An 18,916-nucleotide genomic window follows, 5' to 3' on the forward strand; every position below is an offset into this window, starting at 1 on the left:
TATGGGTTTATTGGTGGTGAATTGTTAGTAAATTAATTTAGACTGACTTAAAGTCTCGTAAACATTCACGTGTTAAAACACATTTGTGTCATGACTGAAATGGTTATATTTTGTTTTTAGGTGTGTCTTTTAATTATTGGCCCTATTTGTCAAGAGTTTTAGACTTGACGATTTAAAGTGAGACTTCCTCTTGTAATTTGATACGTTAATGAGCCATAGAAAGGCAAATTACCAATTTAACTGGGTATGAGTCATTATGAAGACCACCAGCTTTGGTTTTATGTTACCTGAGGTAACAGTGAGTGGGTTTAACAGCTTATTCTACGGGTATAGCTCTTAGTGACAGCCACTTTACACTACCCAGTACTCAGCTACAAGATATGGATTAAGATATAGGTGTGCCGATTGATCACAACGCCAATAGGTCTATAATGTTAGAGATCTAGCCACCCATGTGTTGATAAGCCCGACCTTGTCTAGTCTGTGCAAAGAAAACAATGCTAAAAACTCCCAGGTATGTGATGTGATAGTATTGCATTTTATTTCAGTCTCTGTCATAGACAGACACACACACACACACACACACACACACACACACACACACACACACACACACAGAGAGAGAGAGAGAGAAATGGAACAGCACAAGTATTCTTGTTCAAAAATAATTTTCTTGTTTTAATAAAAACACCAATAAGGTACATTGTAAGAAAACAATATCTTTCACATAATGTGACATTGTAATATACAATACAGTTTGTCGCTCAGGAATCTGAGAAATGTAAATTTTCTTTTACAAAATTTTGAATTTTCTACATGGTTTACACAAGATACAACAACGTAACAGAAACATTAGCTTTCTTTAGAAACTCTACGGGCAACCAGCGATGCTGGTGCACTGGTAGCCTAACTGCCGTGGTCCCCCGGCTAACCCAGTCTATCTGGACACCGGTCTTCTCCAGAGGCCCTCTGATGAATCGAGAGCCTCGAGTGGCAGATTCTCTCCGCCAGAAGATGTCCGCACAATGTATTTTCTAGCATGGGAGTTTGAAACGTCCCTACTCAGTTCAAGGTTTTAGACGTGGTCGAAAAGTCACATCAGGTAGCCTTGTTCGTTCTTCACGGTGCTCGCTGTGGGATGATGGGCCGATGCTCCATGACTTCTAACGGCACATAATCCTGTCATCCGAGCATCCGTTCTAAGGGAAGAGAGAAGAAGAAGTTGATTAGTACATCGGCATTACATGGATACAAGGCAGTCACAAGCATATCGATGCGTAACCAGCTTTTACGCACGGCACTGGCAACTTTACGCAGGCTTACTCACAATCAAAACTGACTTTCAGAATTATATATGAAGTTATGTAGGTCAGTGAGCTATACACAGAGGCTTTAGCATCGTATGTGAAGAGATATTTACCTCTACTGCGATGCTGGCGAGCTCTGCGTTTAGGGTGGTCAGCGGCGTGCGGGGGACGCTGCCGGCGGCGTGCTGGCGGCTCTTCTCCGGCTCGTCCAGCTCGACCTGCAGGTCCCAGATGTAATCGATAACATGCTGCAGGATCTCCACTTTGCTGGCCTTCTTGTTGGTGGGCAGGGTGGGTACGAGCTCCTTCAGCTTGCTGTAGCAGCTGTTCATGTCCTGCAGGAAGACGCTCATCTGCTCGTCCAGCAGCGGGATCTTGCACTTGGAGATGGCGAGGCTCTGGTCGGACAGGCAGCGCACCACGTCCTCGCCGCCGACCTTGCTCTTCAGGGCGCAGGTAGATCCGACAACCTTCATCTTGATTGGTAAAGGAGATGTAGTTTCCAAGAATAACGAGGGAAAAAAATGATCGTGCGTAAAAGCCGAGTAGCTTTGATGACGGTGATGAAGCTTCTCGTACTCTTGGAGATAGTGGCACGGCAATGTTGACAGTTTGCAACATCCACATGGGCCAACTTCCTCGACTTTATAGCAGACCGGAGCTGGAGGGCGTTCCCGAGCGCGTCCTGTTTGGAGCAGAAAAGCCAATGGGATGGCCGCATTTGTATTGGTGGGTCGGTCCACAACTGTTCTCTCAGCCAATGACTGCGCTTGCCTGGTTATCGGGATTTACAATCTGTTTGAGGGATGGCGTTACAAATGGAAACAAATGTGTGTCTTTTACGGGTAATATGTGGGAATCCAGCTGTCCATGGCTTGGGGACTCTGCAGGTGTAGATTGCCTGGGGACAGTGGAGGGGTGGTGAATGCCTGGGTATGTACTGTGAGAATGTGTGTGGGATGGGACAGGATGAATAGGGTGAATGGTTAATGATAATTACCATCGCGCCCTAGATTTGCCTCTCACCATTACGGATGGCACTACAGATGTGGATGACAATGGTACAATAAACTAAGATAAGTGATTACTTAGAGTGGCCAAACAATTCTGGGAAAGGATCTCACGCAGTTTGTTTTAAATGAAGGAGCTACAGAAACTTTGTTTACAATAAACTTGCCTCATCATTGACTCAGTTTTGTGAGGAATGCTGTGACTAAAATACCTTCACTTAAAAGGAGAACCAAATGCAGTTTATTTAAGCATACAGTATGTTTATAACATTAATCATGGGGGGCAATGTGTAGATTGTTTTATAAAATATGCTGCTCCGCCATTCCCATACTGCTGCTCCCTGCACTGGTCTCGGCTTTTTAAACTCAAAGCTTTCTTTATGCTCCCAAAGTGCACTTTTTTAAGAGCACAGACTTTCTTTTTCCCCTCTCTCTCTCTGGTGAAGGAAGCCCAGTGTGAGCAGCTTCACGGATTCCTTCACATGTTCCTGCAGTGTGTGCTCAGCCTTGTGTGCACACTGAAATCGCATCGCTCTGTTCTGAATCTTCCCCCCAGATTGTCCAAACAAGCCCGAGCAGACTGGCAGGCGCCAGCGCGGTGACGTCACCCATTCATCCGAGCCTTGACGCCTGTCAGCCTGGCGCCGCGCGGGCGGTCTCCATGGAGACGTCAAACAAGAGAGCTCGCACTCCGCACTCCTCATTCACCTGCGTGGCGCGCGAACCCCTGAGAACAAACCGGCTCCGGAGCTTCGTCGTTCATTTATCACCTTAAAGCACTGGGATGAGATTACCGCCCAGCGCACCTGCAACCACCATTGTCACCCAGCTAACTTCAACAGCGTCCTTAAACCCAAAAGACCAGAGGGAGGGGGTGAGGGAGGGAGGAGAGCCTGTTCCCACCGCGTTTTACACAAACGTACAGAATAACTGTTGCATTCCTTTGCAAAGCCTACTTTCACTGCTTTTTCTCTGTGGTCACCATGAGGCTATTTCAGAACAGCACCAAATTTTTGGTGTAGAGTATGAAATTGATTTCTTTTTTTTTTTTTTGCAAGATAGACTCAGTTTATGCACCATTTTATCTGCAGGAATAGTTTACCCAACTTTTTAGAGGTGACAATTTATGATGTAAATTCTATGTACAGGATCAAACTCATTAGTTCATGTGGAGAGAGGGTACTTTAAGGAACAACAACAACAAAAATATTCTGAAAATCAAATCAGTTTTTGTTTGTTGTTTGCCTTGTGATGATTACTGACATTTGCATTTCCATCGTTGCAGGAAAGTATCACTATCACCATGTTGCTAGGATGAGGCTATTTTATTTAACTTAAGGCTTGATTATTTCATTGTTTCATAAATGTATTTTTATGCAAAATGCATTTTATCTAAAATATTCTTACTCTCCAAAAGTAGTATAACATAATAAAATCTTTTCTAATTATAATGCACAAAGGCTGATGCAATACACATTAGTCCATGTTGTTTTATAAAGTTTAAAAAACTTTTCAAAAGTCTTCAAGGAATTTCAAAAATAGCTCATTCCCCTCAGATTTTGATGCAATCAGCTATTTAAAGTGCCATTGAGTATGCATCCTCTATTTTCAGATGGTGCAGACAATGTTATACGATAACGTCAGTATTGCTCTCTTGTAACAAAGTTAACTACCACAGGGACTGTTTCTTCTAGCTCTTTGCAGTAGCCTGTAAAAACTTTTTTTTTTTTCAAACTTTCTTTTTTTCTTTTCTTTTTTTGCCCTCTGTCCTAGGTCGCAGCTGACAGGGCGGAGGGAGGGCCGGGTGGGCAGAACAATGGGAGTGCGGTGCAGGGATTGTGGGAGAGAATCTAGGCTGGAGCCACAGTGTCTGGAGCGCCCCTCCACTCCCCTCATCCAGCTTTTGTTCAGCTGCAAAAGCTATCAGCACTTCCTACTGACACCAACAATAACTCCACACAGCTGGGCCCTTTTTAGCCTGTTTACAGCACATCAAGGCGAGGGGAGAGAGAGAAGAGAGAGGGAAGAGGCAGAGGAGGGGAAAGAAAAGTGAAACATATTAGCTCCTGATTTTAACTGACAGAATGGCAGTGCCCTCTCCCAGCTCCCCTCCTCCCCCCCTGCCCCCCCCCCCCCCCCCCCCCCCCCCCCTCCAAAACAGCCCTTCTTCTTCTCCAGACATTCGTAGATGTTGCTGACACAGAATTCATTTCCCAGTGGAGCTTATATGTGAGATTAATTACAATTGTGAGAGGCTGTAGAGACCACTTGGTGTTTCACTCCTACGGCCGGCTACTGTTTGTGTCAGTGATGTAGCAACATCCTGCATCCATCAAACAGCAGAAATGCAACACTTGCCTTTTTTTTTTTTTTTTTTCAGAACACTGTGTATCTTGGCTATACATGTGCCAGCACACAAACTTTTTCCCATTAGTGTTTTTTTTAATTTTCTTTTTTCAGTATAAATTGTTCCATTTGCTGGAGGGGAAATGTATTAGCTAATACGCCCTCTTTATCGCTACAGCAACTAGATCTACAAAAGCACACTACAGGAAGCCACGAGGGGAAAAGTTGGTGCAGGAATTCGTTGAGAGGAAAAGGGACATTCCAACAATGCCTTCACACTTTTGCTGCTGTTATTATTACTGGGGGGACAATAAGTAGTACTCATACTACTTCCTGAAACATGAAAGCAACTAAAACCACAATAACGACAGATGAGAATAAATGGATTCTTAGACAGAGGATTTCACTTTGATTATTGAGATACACTGTTGAAAGGCAATAGTAAGGAATTTGATTATGAGCGGAGTGCACCACATGAAGGTTTTCAACAATTTTTACTCATGCGCGCACATGCACACACACACACACACACACACACACAGGCCATCTCCCCGCAGCTGTGGGATTAGTTTCCAGTTCCCAGTCAGGCTCTTCCTGTTTGCTTGATAATGATCACACCTGTGTGCAGGTGTGTGGAGAGGCTCATATGGGACTGGGAGGGGTGTGGTGTCAGGTACAAACACTTTAACCCCCGCTAGCTGTGGCAGACAATGTGAAGTATTTCCCCAACTGCGTCTCATGCACTGTAATGACTGATTGATCACACTCAGGTACAAATGGAGCCAGATTGTGGCTGTGCGAGGGTTGGTAATAAGTGTGTGTCACTTCTTCTGTGGGTGTTGTTATGAGCGGTTCCTCCTGGATTCCTGTAGTAGCTGGTGTGCCCCGGCGTGGCCTGGCACCTCCCTGGGCAGCCCGGCCTCTCTAATGACTGAGGTCCCGCGGGGAGTCACATCCTGTGGGATGACGGCTCAGAGATGTGTCATCAGCGGCTCAGACCTGCTGGAGCCTCGCCGCCTGGAGGCTGTTTTTCCCCTGGTGGGTGGACGCCCTCCCCTGAGAGCCAGGGGCAGGTTACAGGAAGACTATCTCCATCTGATAGCCGGTGCGCTCCGGAGCCTCACTGGGATCCTTGAAGCCCCACAGGTGTCCTCTGCTCTGTGTCCTTGGCCCTCACACCCACAGGGACAGCTTGGTCTTTCTCTATCTCTTTCTCTCGCATATGTGTGTGTGTGTGTGTGTGCATTCACCGGACCCAAACCCTACCCCTCCTTTGCACCCCTATGGCCATCTCCCTCCGCCTGGTTCCCACACACACTATCAAAGCCCTTTAATGGCTTCTAATTAGCTCCCCATCTGCTGGTGACAGCGCACTGGTGGCATGCTAAAGCACCCATTGAGAGCATAGGCATTGTGCTCTGGAATACTTTCCACTCCAGTGGCAATTGCCTGGAGAGAGAGCTTTAGTTGGGGGGTTGGGGGAGCTGGGGGGTTGGGGTGGGGCCGGGTGAGGAGGGGGTGAGAAGGAGGAGGGGAGACAGGGTAGTGTTCTCTGCGGTCAGGGGCTTGGGGGAGGGCAGGGGTGGAGGGACGCACAATGGGAGACAGTGTTACGGCTTGTTGCAAATCTAATAACGCCCGAGTCCCTTTTCCGTCCGCTGGTCATCACCCCCCCCCCCCAACACACACCTCCCTTCCCAATCCCACCTCACCCCTCCCTCCCTCTATCTCTCATTCTTCTCCTCCTTCTCTTCCTCTTTCACTTCAGCAACAGTTTGGCGCTGACGTCACGCAGCGTACGGTCAGGCGAGTGAACACTGACTCCGGCGTTGAGGCCGTGCCGAAACTGTTCTGAGGCTCCGTCGGGGCAACACAACCTGATGAGGTGCTCCATTGTCCTGAAGAGCCCTATGGCTATAGCTCCCCTCATGGCCTCAACAATAGGTCCACCTCTGTAGAAACTGTAAATGTAGCCTAATGAGGCCTCTTCATTATCAGGCCCTGTCTATCTGTGAATGGTGCTTGTGTGCCAGACCTATATGGCCCTCTCCTTTTCCGGGACCTCCAGCAGGGCCCAGGTCCACTGGCTGCAGTAGGGGGGGACCAGCTGTTCCCAGCTGGTAGCCAGAAGATGCCTATGGGGGACAGGGCTCACTGCTGCTGGCCAGCTGCCCCCTGCAGCAGGGAGGGAGATAGAGGACAAACAAATTACTGCTGCTGCTTCTGGAAAACCATCAGGTCAGCTCCGGTACACTCCTCACTCTGCCTGTCCGCCGCTCGCTCATTTACACCTCGGAGAGCGCTGCTGGACTGGACAGGGGGAAGAGCGTCCAGTAGAATGTTGGGTTATGCACACATATTTGCATAAAGATGTACTTTTTATATTTTAGGCATTTAGCTGACTTAGCTAGAGTGACTTACAATTACTGCAACAGTGGAAGAAGCTTAAATTCCTAGGTCACTATCATTACAAACAACCAATAGAAGAAAGGTCAAGGGTCAGAGGCAAAGTGCCCTAAAATATTCCTGTGATCCTAGAGAGAGACAGATAGAGAGAGAGAGAGAGAGAGAGAGAGAGAGAGAGAGAGAGGGAGGAGTGAAGAGTGCTAAGAAGAGCTAAGGAGAAAGATAAAATGTTTTTTTTTTTTTTATATATTTCTATTTTTTTTTTTATCACAGTGATTGTACCATATCAGAATATAATCCTTCGATGGAATGCTAATATGACACCGGATGAGCAAAGGGAGAATAACATCCCAGACTTATTCTGGTGTTATTAAGATTCCATGGCAACTGAATGCACTGCTTTGAAATGACTGGTAAGACCCTGTGTAAAGCCACGTATTTGTGTGTGTGTGTGTGTGTGTGTGTGTGTGTGTGTGTGTGTGTGAGACGAATGGTCTGTCACCTGACCTCTCTCTCCATCCCACACACACACACACACACACACACACACACACACATCCCCACAGCTGCACAGAGGCGTCCAGTCAGCACGGCCAGGGGACATGGGAGCCAAAGCCTAAAGATGGAGCATGGACAGTGGCAGCTGGGGAACTGACAAAGCCCCATTCAGAGGGCCTAGGCCTGGGGACAATGGCTGGGCCAGGCTGAGCCCTCTCCTCCGCTCTTCCACCCAAAGATTAATACTTCAGATGGGCTTCCCGGTGGCAGGCAGGGCTAAAAGGAGAGCCCTCCTGTTTGTCACTGGGCATTGTGCAAGTCGCCTGAGAACCAACCTCTTGGATGGGCTTGACAAATGAGAGCCGCCATTGACAGTGAACAGATTGGGCCCGCCACTTTTGTTTTGATTGTGGAGCGGGTATAATCAGGTTATTTGGGCCTCGGGGAGTTTTTGTTTCTCCCTCCTGACGCTCTTGACACTAAGTTCCACCTTAACGCTCTCTCCGCTGGCTGTGCTGTGATCTGAGCCTGCTCAAGTTTCCTCTGTTGTTTGTTGTTTCTATTTATCAAAGCCTCATGGGAGGAACAACTGCGAGGGGGAAGTTAATTTACTTGGGTGTGGGAATCTGCGTATCTATTCATGTGCCCTTCAGAAGGCAGCGCAGGTGCAACAGGTGTAGGCGTGTTGTGTATTCTGGTCACAGTCAATAGGCCTAGAGTACAGTGTTATTGTATTGTTTTCTATGCGAGCTTCCTGCATACACCTGATCTGAATAATGTGATAAAAGGGGCAGCCCCAGCCAGGGGACTACAGTAACCAGAGACACTGTGAGGTGAGGGTGCTGGGTAAATGCAGGCAGCTCCTGTGTTTTAGCCCCCACTTCACCTCCCCCCCTCCCTCCTCCCTCCTCCCCCTCTCTCTCTCCCTCTCTCTCCTAGCCCTGGGAGTGGAGTGCAGGTGTTTAGCCCCCAGCAACGCAGCACTTCAGGTAAAACTGTAGGAACGCTGCCCCCGCCTTCGCACCGGGAACCAGAAGTGTCCGCTGAACACACAGCGTCACCTGCACACCTGTGCTCCCAGCCAGGGAAGAAAACAGACATCTGTGGAATATTTTGAATATGAATGTCAATATAAGTTGTGCAACTAGCCTAAAACTCGTGGAATTCACGCACGCTGGGAATTATGAATTTTGCGTACGGTCTTTGGTTGTATTACACAAAATCTTTGACCGCGTGATAAAGGGACAATCAATGAATGAGCATTTGTTTTGTGTGCTGTGGTTACAGTACGGGAGGCCGGGGGCCATCTGCCCTGTCTGCCCCTGTGTTATGGCTGTGCATCGGCCAGCCATTCTCACGATAAAGGAATGTGCCCTTCTTGTAAACACAGACCCCCCGCAAGCCCCACAAGCCTCATTCCCTTTCCCCGTTCCCTCCCATCCCTCCTCTCATGTCCTGGTGTCCCTCAATCCATCCACCCCCCACCCCCCTCCCATCTTCCTCACCCTCTCCCCATCTCTCTCCAACTCCTCCACCCCCCTCCTTGGCCCGTGTACCGGCGGTCTTCCCGGTCCCGTCGGCTGCCCAGGGACGATGCTCCTCTGGTTCCCACGTTGAGCGGAGCGACGCTCGGCGAAGACGGCGGCCTGCTTTTCACCCAGGGCCCACTTCCAGGAATCTGCCTGTGTGAAACTTCGACACAGCAGAAGGTGCCCTACTTTTAAACTTCATTCTTCTCCCTGGGATTGTTTCAGGGAGTTAACAAAAGGGGAAAGAGGCTGTGTGTGGGTCAGCAGGGGTGTGTGTGTGTGTGTGTGTGTGTGTGTGTGTGGGTGCGCATCTAGGTTATACTCGCGTGCATGTGTTTTTGCGTGCATGCTTGCGTTTATGCAACAGAGTGTGTTTGTGTGTGTGTGCGTGCACGTGAAGGGAGGGCTGGAGGATTATAAAGAGGAAGTGAATGGGAAGTACACACTCGGTGACAAAATAAGAGGGAGACATTCCTTTGCTGCCCCTCCCCTCCTCCCCCCCCTCCCTCCTCCTCCCTCTCTCTTCTCCCTGCACTATGGCTGGGCCCTGGGAAAATCAAACAGGTGGTTTGGGCCTGGCAGGAAAGCTGGCTGGGCCCGGGGTGGGCAGGCCTACAGGCTGCTGGGGGCTATCAAAAGCTCTTAGGCCCAGCTTTAGGCCAGCACTCTGAATGGCCCCGGGCTTCATTATCATGTGAATTCTGGGAACTGCCCCGGGCCCCCAGTAACACCAGTGAGCTGCCCATATGGCGTTCGCTTGGCAACTAGGGAGACCCGGGCCCCCCCCCTCCCTTCCCTCCCGCTGCACCCCCTCCCAGTGCTACTCCTCCATTCCAGCACTCCTGATATCAAAGGAGGACAAGGAGGAGAGGGAGGCAGAGAGAGGGGCCCTGGCCCAGAAACACCCCCCCCCACCCCCCACCCCGGCCCTCTCCTGGGGGGGCTGGACCACACAGAGCAACACTGGACGGTCCTTAGGGACCCCGGATAACACCGCTGCCCTACGGGGCGCTCCGGGCTAGCCCACCTCTGGATGGATTTAGCCATCGAATTAGCATTAAAGACGCATTCTAATGCTGTCAATTTAGCATTAGAACCCAAGCCGATGACAGATGAAGACGTTGGCAGCCCCTCTGCTTCACAAGGGTGTTCCTAATCAGCTGCACATTACCCTCATTCCATTACCCTGTTCGAGGGAGTGTTCTTTATAAAAGGTCACGATTAGTGAGCCGTAGCAGCCAAGACACTCACAGTACAATTTCCCTTCATTACTATGCGTGATGCATTCATAGCAACATAGGTATACCGGCTCCGAGCAGCCCCCAAAGGATTCCAGTTACATTGGCAGCGACATAAAAGTCCCAATGAAAGCCATATTTTCTCGACTGATCTGAGGTAAAAAAACCTTGTGACTCATCTCATTTTCCCGGATGAGGATGAGGACACTTCTACAGAGGAGATGTCACTTAACAAGAGAGCAGGAATGCTGCTCCGGCTGTCGCAGTCAGCCACCTGTGAGAGAGTGTGTGTGTGTGTGTGTGTGTGTGTGTGTGTGTGTGTGTGTGTATGCGTGCCGACGGCGAGGAGAGGAGGAAGTGTGTGAGCGATGTGTATTATATGTGCCACATGATCTCATGCTGATGAAGAGACTTTGGATGGATCCGGCATTGTTCATTGTGATAGCAGCAGAATGTGTATTTGTATGTGTGTGTGTGTGTGTGTGTGTGTGTGTGCACGTGTGTGAGGGTGTGGGGGGGGACTTACATGTGTGGATAATCTAGTCAGCTTACTTCACCACTCGCACCTGTGATAAAGGAGGCGAGGCATGGAAAACAGAAGAGAGCGAAACAGGGAGGGAGGGAGGGAGGGAGAGAGAGAGAGAGAGAGAGAGAGAGAGAGAGAGAGAGCGCTTAAAGTGTGATCCTAGTTCTGAGGAACTCTACTGGTGACTCATGTTGTTACACATGGAGCGATTCACTCCCTCTGCAGCTGTGCGGGCCACATGCGCAATATTATTTCACAACATCTTCCCCGTCCTTGGAAATTCCTTTTTTTCATGCAGCCCTCTCACCCCCTTCCCTCCTCTCAGTGTGCTGGCTGTATTATCCTGACAGAGAGGCAGGTGCAGGACTTAGTCATTCCTCTCTTCCCCGAACGGCTCTGTGCTTTCGTGAGGCTTTAGTCAGCTAATAGGGCTTCACCACAGAGCGCTGTCAGACACACGTACATGCCGTCGGGTGGTGGTGGTGGTGGAGGTGGAGGTGTTGTTGCTATCAGTCGGCCCATCGCCGCTCCCTTTGGTGTCACCAGACAGCTGGGAGCGGGACGGCGATCACCTGCCATCTCAGCCCAGTTACCGAAGAAACCAGTGACTCAGCATTTCTAGGTTTCTGTTACTGGTTTTTGTACAGGTGTGTTTTTCTATGTATGTGTCCGTATTTCTGAGTGTGTCTATATCTGTGTCTGCACGTTTGTGTCAGTGTGTGTATATGTGTGTGTGAGTGTGTGCGTCTTTCCAGTATCGCTCTCTTTCTAAGGCTCCAGCAGCTCCACGTCCAGTTCTGGCCCGGGGAGCGTCTGTGGGCTCCCACCCAGGATGACGTGTGTGTGTCGAGGCTGTGATTCATCCCACAGCTGCCCCCCTGACTCCGGCCCTGGAGGAGCAACGTTCAGACCGCTCTGTTTACAACAGACCCACTCTCATACTAGTGACAGATAGGAAATACACACTAGACCACGGCTTCTCAAACATTTTCATGTCACGGACTCCCAGATCTACATACATTAGGGCCACGGACCCCCGTTTGTCCCCATTTGACACGATTTGTCCCCATATGAGAAGATTTTAGTTGTTATTGATTTAGTATTTAAGTGGTGACACTGTATGTGTGAAGATAATAGTGGTGAGAGTGAAACCTATGATTAGACTAATCATACATATAGATGTAGCCTAATGGGGAACTTTTAAGTGAATTAAATTTTAGGGAAATTAAGCTGTTCCTCATTATGCTGGGAGACTTTCAAGGCCCCCTGGGAGTTCCAGCACCCCACTTTAAAAACCACTGCTCTGCACTACAGTTGGGTGGCAATGTGTTACTCAGTAATCTGTTACAGCATTATTTTTACTTTTACCAGTAAGGAGTAGTATAGCGAATTACAATTACTCTTTCATAATAGTATTACAGCTACCAATAAAAAAAATATACTTTTGTTATCTCCCCTACCATCCCATGATTTGTTTTCATCCTGATTAGTGGTTGTCCTTTTCTGTTCAAGCTAACTCAGATGAGTAATGGTAGAAACATTGTCTTTCTCTTGGTGGAATATTCCCAATACTTTGATTTAATTAAGCCAATGGATGACAAACGCATTAGACATCAACACTATTTGGTTTTACTCATGCACAGGAGAGGCAATTGAGTAATCCCTATTTTTGAAGTTAAGAGAGGTTGTTGCACAACTGTCAAATTTTCAGAACAGAAAGTAATACGAGCAGTGTAACAAGCAGTGTAACCAATACTAATTGCTCCCTGAGATTAATATATAAAGTAATAACATTACTTTTGAAATGATTAATGAGTAGTATATTATGTTTTTCAGAAAAATAATAACTGTAATAACTGTAAGTAAATCCATACATGTAAATAATCCATACTTGTTCCTGTACTTCCCACACACTTATAGTCTATTTTTAATGCATTGAAGTTGTCAGTTGCATATATTTATATAACCCCAATTTGTTTATATTTGATGCTCTTACTTTTGCTGCTGCAACAACCCATTTTCCCCATGGGAATTATTCAAGTTTCATCTTATCTTGTTAAAGTTCCACACACTACTATACACACAGGCATGGGTAAAATATCTAGGACACTTACCATGTATAAGACATACATCTACTCAATGTTACATCTTCTATGAATGTGACCACTATGCTCAGATGAATGTAATGTCAGTGTAATACATGATATAGACCCTATGTGTCTGACAATGACAAATGACAAATCTACTCCCACATTCTCTTGACTAACACTGTTAGGTGGGTGGTATTTTTAATAATGGAAACCAGCCTTTAATGGATACAACTGGTGTGATATAGATATATAGTTTCTCTTAAAAGTTATATTCATTGTTTCATCAAGCAGTTGAATTCCTAATCCCCCTCCCACACACACACACACACACACACCTCCTATCCCTCTTCGCGCCAAAAGAGCCAGCAGGAGAAACTGAAAGAAAAGAGAATGGGCCTTCGAATGGAGAGGGATGAGAGTTGAGTTGAGGAACAAGTGAGTGAGTGAGAGAATGAGAAAATGAGAGGGAGAGACAGCATGGATTCTTTTCTGTGGGGCCTAAAGACATGTTTCCCTCAGATGTTGGCTCTTCTTCAGATGCTAATGGTTCACTCTTATTCCCAAGCTGTGCCTTAGCATAACAATGCAGTGGAAGTGAAAGAGCTAAACCTCTGCTTTCTTTAAGGAGCCAAAGCTGGGCTTTTCTTGTGGACTAATGCCCCTCTCTCTCTTTGTGCTGCCAGTGAAAGGCCTGTGGAACGCAATGGCAAGGTGATCACAGAGTTTACTGAAAATGAGACTGAAACAACACACAGGCCCCGACCAAAATTGCATCGGTGAAGTCATTAAAAGCCAGGAGAAATGACCAAATATAGCACTGAGTTGACTGGCGCTCAGCCAGCGGCACTCGCTCTCCCAGTATGATGACAGCGATCGTTTTGAATATTATCAGCTTTTGCTTTTAAAGCTGTGCTGAATTATGTCTGTTGGAAGACTCCAACCCAAATGTTATGACTGTGCGTCCCGTGCTGACTCCAAGACGCCAGAGTCCCATCTGAAAAGCAGTTGTGAGCCTGAAGGGTTTTTGGATGAACTGTGGACTGACCTTCACGAGGCCCAGGAAGATACTGTTGTCAGGCCCCGATAGCCTCTGATAGCAAATTGAGAACATATGCTTTTCTGCATTATCATTTATCAGGAGAGAATGAACAGGATCGGCGGTAAAGGACATGCGGCAGGACATGCAGATACAGCTCACACTGGCCGTATCTGCGCTGACGTGTGACGCTTTCACTTATCCGTGTTTGTACCGAGTCAAAGTGTTCCTTCTTATTGTATGTCACTAAATTTCAGGCTGTTTGCGAAAGTGGTTCTCATATAAATTGGAAAGATCTTAAAGGCCCATTTTGAGATGCGGTTTCATGGCTGGCATTTTATGGCTGCATGTTTATGGCAGAGACGCACATAAAAATATTGCATGCTGAAAATGTATGTACATGGCATTCAGAGGGATTTTACTGCTTCAAGGGAGCAGCTGTTAATTTATCTTAGCCATTCATTCTATAATGAAAATAAAACAGAGGTGGGATGAAGAGAAAAAGACTGGAAGAGGGGTTTCAAGAAGAAAGGAAGGGGTGGTTAAAAGAAGAGAGAGGGAACATATTATATTACTAAAATGAATTCTAAGACAGATAATAGCAGAGTGATGGATGTGAGTTAAAAGGAATCACCAGCACTTCAAGAGACATTGTGAACTGTAACGGTGGTCACAGAGATCCAAATGAGGCTTCATCTGTTGTGCCTGAGGCCTCGTGATGACAATTGTCCACTAAGTACCCCCCAGTTACCAGGTTTTACCCCATTAACACCTCTGCTGTTCCCCCTCTCCCTCTGTCTTTGGAGCTCTCCTTGTTCCCCCTCTCTCTTTATGCAGATGAGCAGCAGTCCAGGTGCAGCACAGAGGAAGTTAGCACCTCCTCAGCACAGCGACACACTCTATTTACATGCAAAACGGTGGGCTTAGTCAGTAAATGTGTGAACACAGGTGTGTGTGAGTGGGATGTGGTGAGGATGTTGTCACCGGAGCCACTAATCTACGCAATGTGTTTGTCCTGATATGCGCCGTGTTTGTCCTGATACTGTTGAATTGTGGTGTCGCGTAATTAGATGCTTTATTGAAACGCATTGCAATTTTCTATTGTAGAAGATTTCTAGTGACAGGCTAAGGATATAAGCAGCTCCCAGCTGAAAATATGCCTTGCACAAACACAAGCCTGTATTTACTTGTGCTGAATTGAGCTTTTTGTGCTCTTTCATTTGTGTGTGTGTATGTGTGTGTAGGTTGAGAGGAAGTTGGTGGTGGCACCCAATGTCATTTGAAGCGGAGCGCCTGGCGCCACAGCATCAGGAACATCACTCCCTGGTGCCAGGCTCATTTTTATAAGAGCTCACTAAATGACACACAGCTGGCTGCATGGAGACAGCTGTCACTGCCGTCACTACGCCCTGATCTCTCTGTCCCTCCCTCTATCCCACTGTGTCTTTCCCTCTCTTTTCCTTCTCTCTCACACTCTGGTGTTCAGCTGGGCTGCCTCCCTTCCTCCTCCCTCCTCCCTCCCTTTAGGGCCCAGACTTCGTGGAGCCGAAGCTGCAAAAAGTCACTTCCTGGAGCTGGCGCTCACTTCCTGTCTTTTTGTGGGACTTCCTGCCCTGCCTCTGTGATCAGGCCGGTCAGAGCCGCCTCTCTGGGAGAGACTTCCTGATGCACAGACAGCTGGGGAGATAATTCTCTCTTTCTGCCTTTGTCAGGGATTTTGTTTTTTTTCTTTCTCTCTTTCTCTGTCTCCCGAGTGTCTTCTTTTCCCTCTGTACTGTTTTTCCATTTACTCTGCTGGGCTGCAGGTTTATTTTGATACAGAGCAAAGCAAATCTGATCCCCCAGAGATGGATCATCTTCTGAGAGAGCAGACCTATGAAGTACAGCATCACAGGAAAATGAGACCAGCAGAAATCATCCTGTCTCATGATATAAGACAGAGGCACAAAGCACAGTTCATATCTGGTGATCTGAGAGGAGAACTCGCAATACTGCGCCGGGCTGTCCCATCCATTAGGACTGATGTTCATCACATCCAGCACCTCACCCTCCCCTCCGGGTGTGAGCGGAGGAATGTAGTGGGTGTGGGTGTGTGGGCCCTGGTAGCGAGCAGAGACTGGCTCTGGTCGGTACGCCAAGCCCAAAGAGCAGGCTCCTGTGATGGGGCAAGCAGGACAGAGCGCAGACAGCCTACAAGGAGGAGGCCCTCACCGGGTGAGCAAATACAGGCCCAGAGAGAGAGAGAGAGAGAGAGAGAGAGAGGGAGAAAGTAGGAGCAAAGGACAGAATGTAGGAGGTATGAGAGAGGAGAAAGTACAGTTTCTATTTTAGGCGCCTTTCTGTCTGAGTTCTCCCATCCCATGGATCCCATCCTGCAACACATCACCCATCATCCATAAACGCTATCTTATCCCTGCACATACTGCAGCATTTTCAAGTCCCACATGGTATATTTCGCTGCGGTACGAAATATTCCCCGCTTCCTGGCTTGCCTTTTGCGAAAACATCCACCTCTCTCACACCAGATCCGACCCCGCTGGATTCCCCTCTCCCTGCACATGAGTACGAAGCTAAACCTCCAACCTCTGGGCAGCATATGTTCACCTTATGCCGCTTCCTCTCTGTGTGTCCCATCTGGCCACCTGGGCCACCGGTGACAGCAGGGTGGCAGGTCCAGGGTCAGGCCAGAGGAGAGAGGGGAGCAGGGGGCAGGAGCCTGGGGTGCTGGCCGGCCCAGCCTGAGGAGAGTCGACGGGCCAAACTGTGAGGCTCTCCTTTGAACCGCAAGGGACATGGCCGGCACATGGGCTTCTTACACATCATGTGTCGGCAGGCTCTACGGCGTCTGCAGTGGGCAAATGGGTTTAGTGTGTTAGCCCTCTGTTTGCATGACTGCTCTTATATGTTTGAGGTTCTTTGAGGGGAACGACCTGGCTGAGGCAATAAATAGTTGGACTGGGTAACTAGTGTTGTTTCACCTGAACACTCAATCTGTAGTCAAATAAGCCCAAGGGATGTCTATTGAAGTCTACGGCTGCTTAAGGTTTATATTGCCTCAGTTAACATCTACACAGATAGTATCAAGGCGTCTAGAATCTAAACTATGTGAGTGGACAACTGATAGAGAACAGCAAAGGTGCTTTGGAAAGACAGCGCTGTTTTGGAGCAACAGAAACAGCCTGCGGCGGTTTCACTTTCCTTACACAACAAAAGCAACAACAGCGATGATACAATCTCGTTCTCAATCCATCATAATTAGCGGGCTATGTGGTTTTTCGGGACCCATCCCTAAGCTCAAGGTCTGAGGGCGGGAGGGAGGGCTGAGCTGCGGCTCATGCCCGGGACGAGGCCTGTGTTCCCGGGCATGTTGTGACGGGATCCCCCAGCTCTGCCCCGGTGCTGGCCCCGGTCCGCCTGGCTGTGGCTGGCTGGCTGTTCCCTAGAGTGCTGAGTGACAGGAGAGCACGGGGGCCTCTCCACACGTCCTCCACTTCCTGAGCTACTGCTGGGCTCGGCAGCCCTCAGGAGCTACACATGGCAGCAGGCTAAGTACACACACAGGAAGAGGTGACATCTGAAACAGCAAATGCCGCAACAGTTTGTTTACCACCTCTTTAAACGGATGAGTGTAGGCATGCTATCCCAGTGCCATCTCATCACACTGGAATCTGCTGTATCAGCCTTGAGAAACAAAATGTTCTATGACAACAGATGAAACGTTTTATCATATTTCAAGCGCTTGGATGAAAACCACATTATGTATGTAAATCCAGTAAGGCACCGCATAAGAAAATAAATTGCTGTCCGTGACACAGCATGGCAAATTTTGTGAGAGAAAAGAAATGATTACCAGTTGGCCTAACTGTCCAAAAAAAGAAAAGACGAAAGAACCCTAGACATCAATCACATTTTCGGCTGGAAAAACATTAGGAGCACAGTCAGCAAAAGTGCTCTAACATTTATCATAATTCTCTGCTCTGCAAAACTTTTTTTGCTTTAAATAAAAAAACATTGCTTGAAAATATCACCAAAAAAATAATGTAATAATGAATTCCAACACATCCAAGGTATTACCAGCTTAACCCAAAACCTATTTGAGGGGTTTTTTTTTCGTATAAAAAGGAGATGCTTTAGGAGAGCTGGGGGGATGAATGTGTAATGAGCTCGAAATAACCCTAAGCCTTTTTTCTCTCTCTTTTTCTCTTTTCTGTGTCCTCCCTCCCTCCCTCTCCCCTCCCTGTCTTTTTTTCCTCCTCTTTTGGGAAACATGCCTTTCCCAGCTGCACAGCCCCCACAGCGCGAGGCCAGGCCAGGAGCACAGCTGGCCAGACATGGTGGAGCCAGTCGACAGGCGCATGGAGCGCCGCCCGCCCAGGGCCCGCTTCCTCCGCAAACATGCCCAGGTGTGGGGCCTCCGAGCCGGGCTTCTGATCTCCACCAAACAGCACTGTGTGTGTGTGTGTGTGTGTGTGTGTGTGTAGGGAGGGTGGGATGGAGGGGGAGGGGGAGGGGGAGGGGGGTTGGACATGGAGGGGATGGGGGGGGGGGGGTGTCACTGCTGAAGCTGTGTCAACATTGTGTGTGTGTATGTGTGTGTGTGTGAGTATGTGCATGTGTGTGCATGTGTGTGTGTTTGTGTGTCGGGAAGTGAGGGTCACCCCTGGGGGAGACAGTGGGCAACAACAATTACTGCAGCATTGTAGCTAAATTGTGTCTAAATTGTTCATCCCTGCCCACAGCCAGCCAGTGTCAGGGGAGAAAAGCATAGAGTGCGTAATTACTTTGCAATGGCTTTCATTTGAAATATGGAACACTGGTTATTAGCATATAATAGAAAACAAATGGCCACCTGCGATTTGAACACACACTCTCATGCAGAGTTCACAAGGCTATTTGAATAATGTAATCCATTACAGTTTACTGATTACTT

The 18,916-nt window shown here is 48.1% G+C and overlaps 1 protein-coding gene across 1 annotated transcript; it reads right to left on the reverse strand.

Moving 5' to 3' along the window:
- Nucleotides 1-651: 651 nt before the first annotated feature.
- Nucleotides 652-1,915, reverse strand: id1 (inhibitor of DNA binding 1, HLH protein). The gene is made up of 2 exons (XM_071917452.2): nucleotides 1,421-1,915; nucleotides 652-1,199 (listed from the first exon to the last, which is right to left on the reverse strand). The coding sequence occupies exons 1-2, from the start codon at nucleotides 1,781-1,783 to the stop codon at nucleotides 1,164-1,166; spliced, it is 399 nt and encodes a 132-aa protein (XP_071773553.1). The 5' UTR covers nucleotides 1,784-1,915; the 3' UTR covers nucleotides 652-1,163.
- Between the last annotated feature and the right edge of the window lie 17,001 nt (nucleotides 1,916-18,916).

Source organism: Centroberyx gerrardi, chromosome 5 (assembly GCF_048128805.1).
Source record: "Centroberyx gerrardi isolate f3 chromosome 5, fCenGer3.hap1.cur.20231027, whole genome shotgun sequence".
NCBI classification, from domain to species: domain Eukaryota; kingdom Metazoa; phylum Chordata; class Actinopteri; order Beryciformes; family Berycidae; genus Centroberyx; species Centroberyx gerrardi.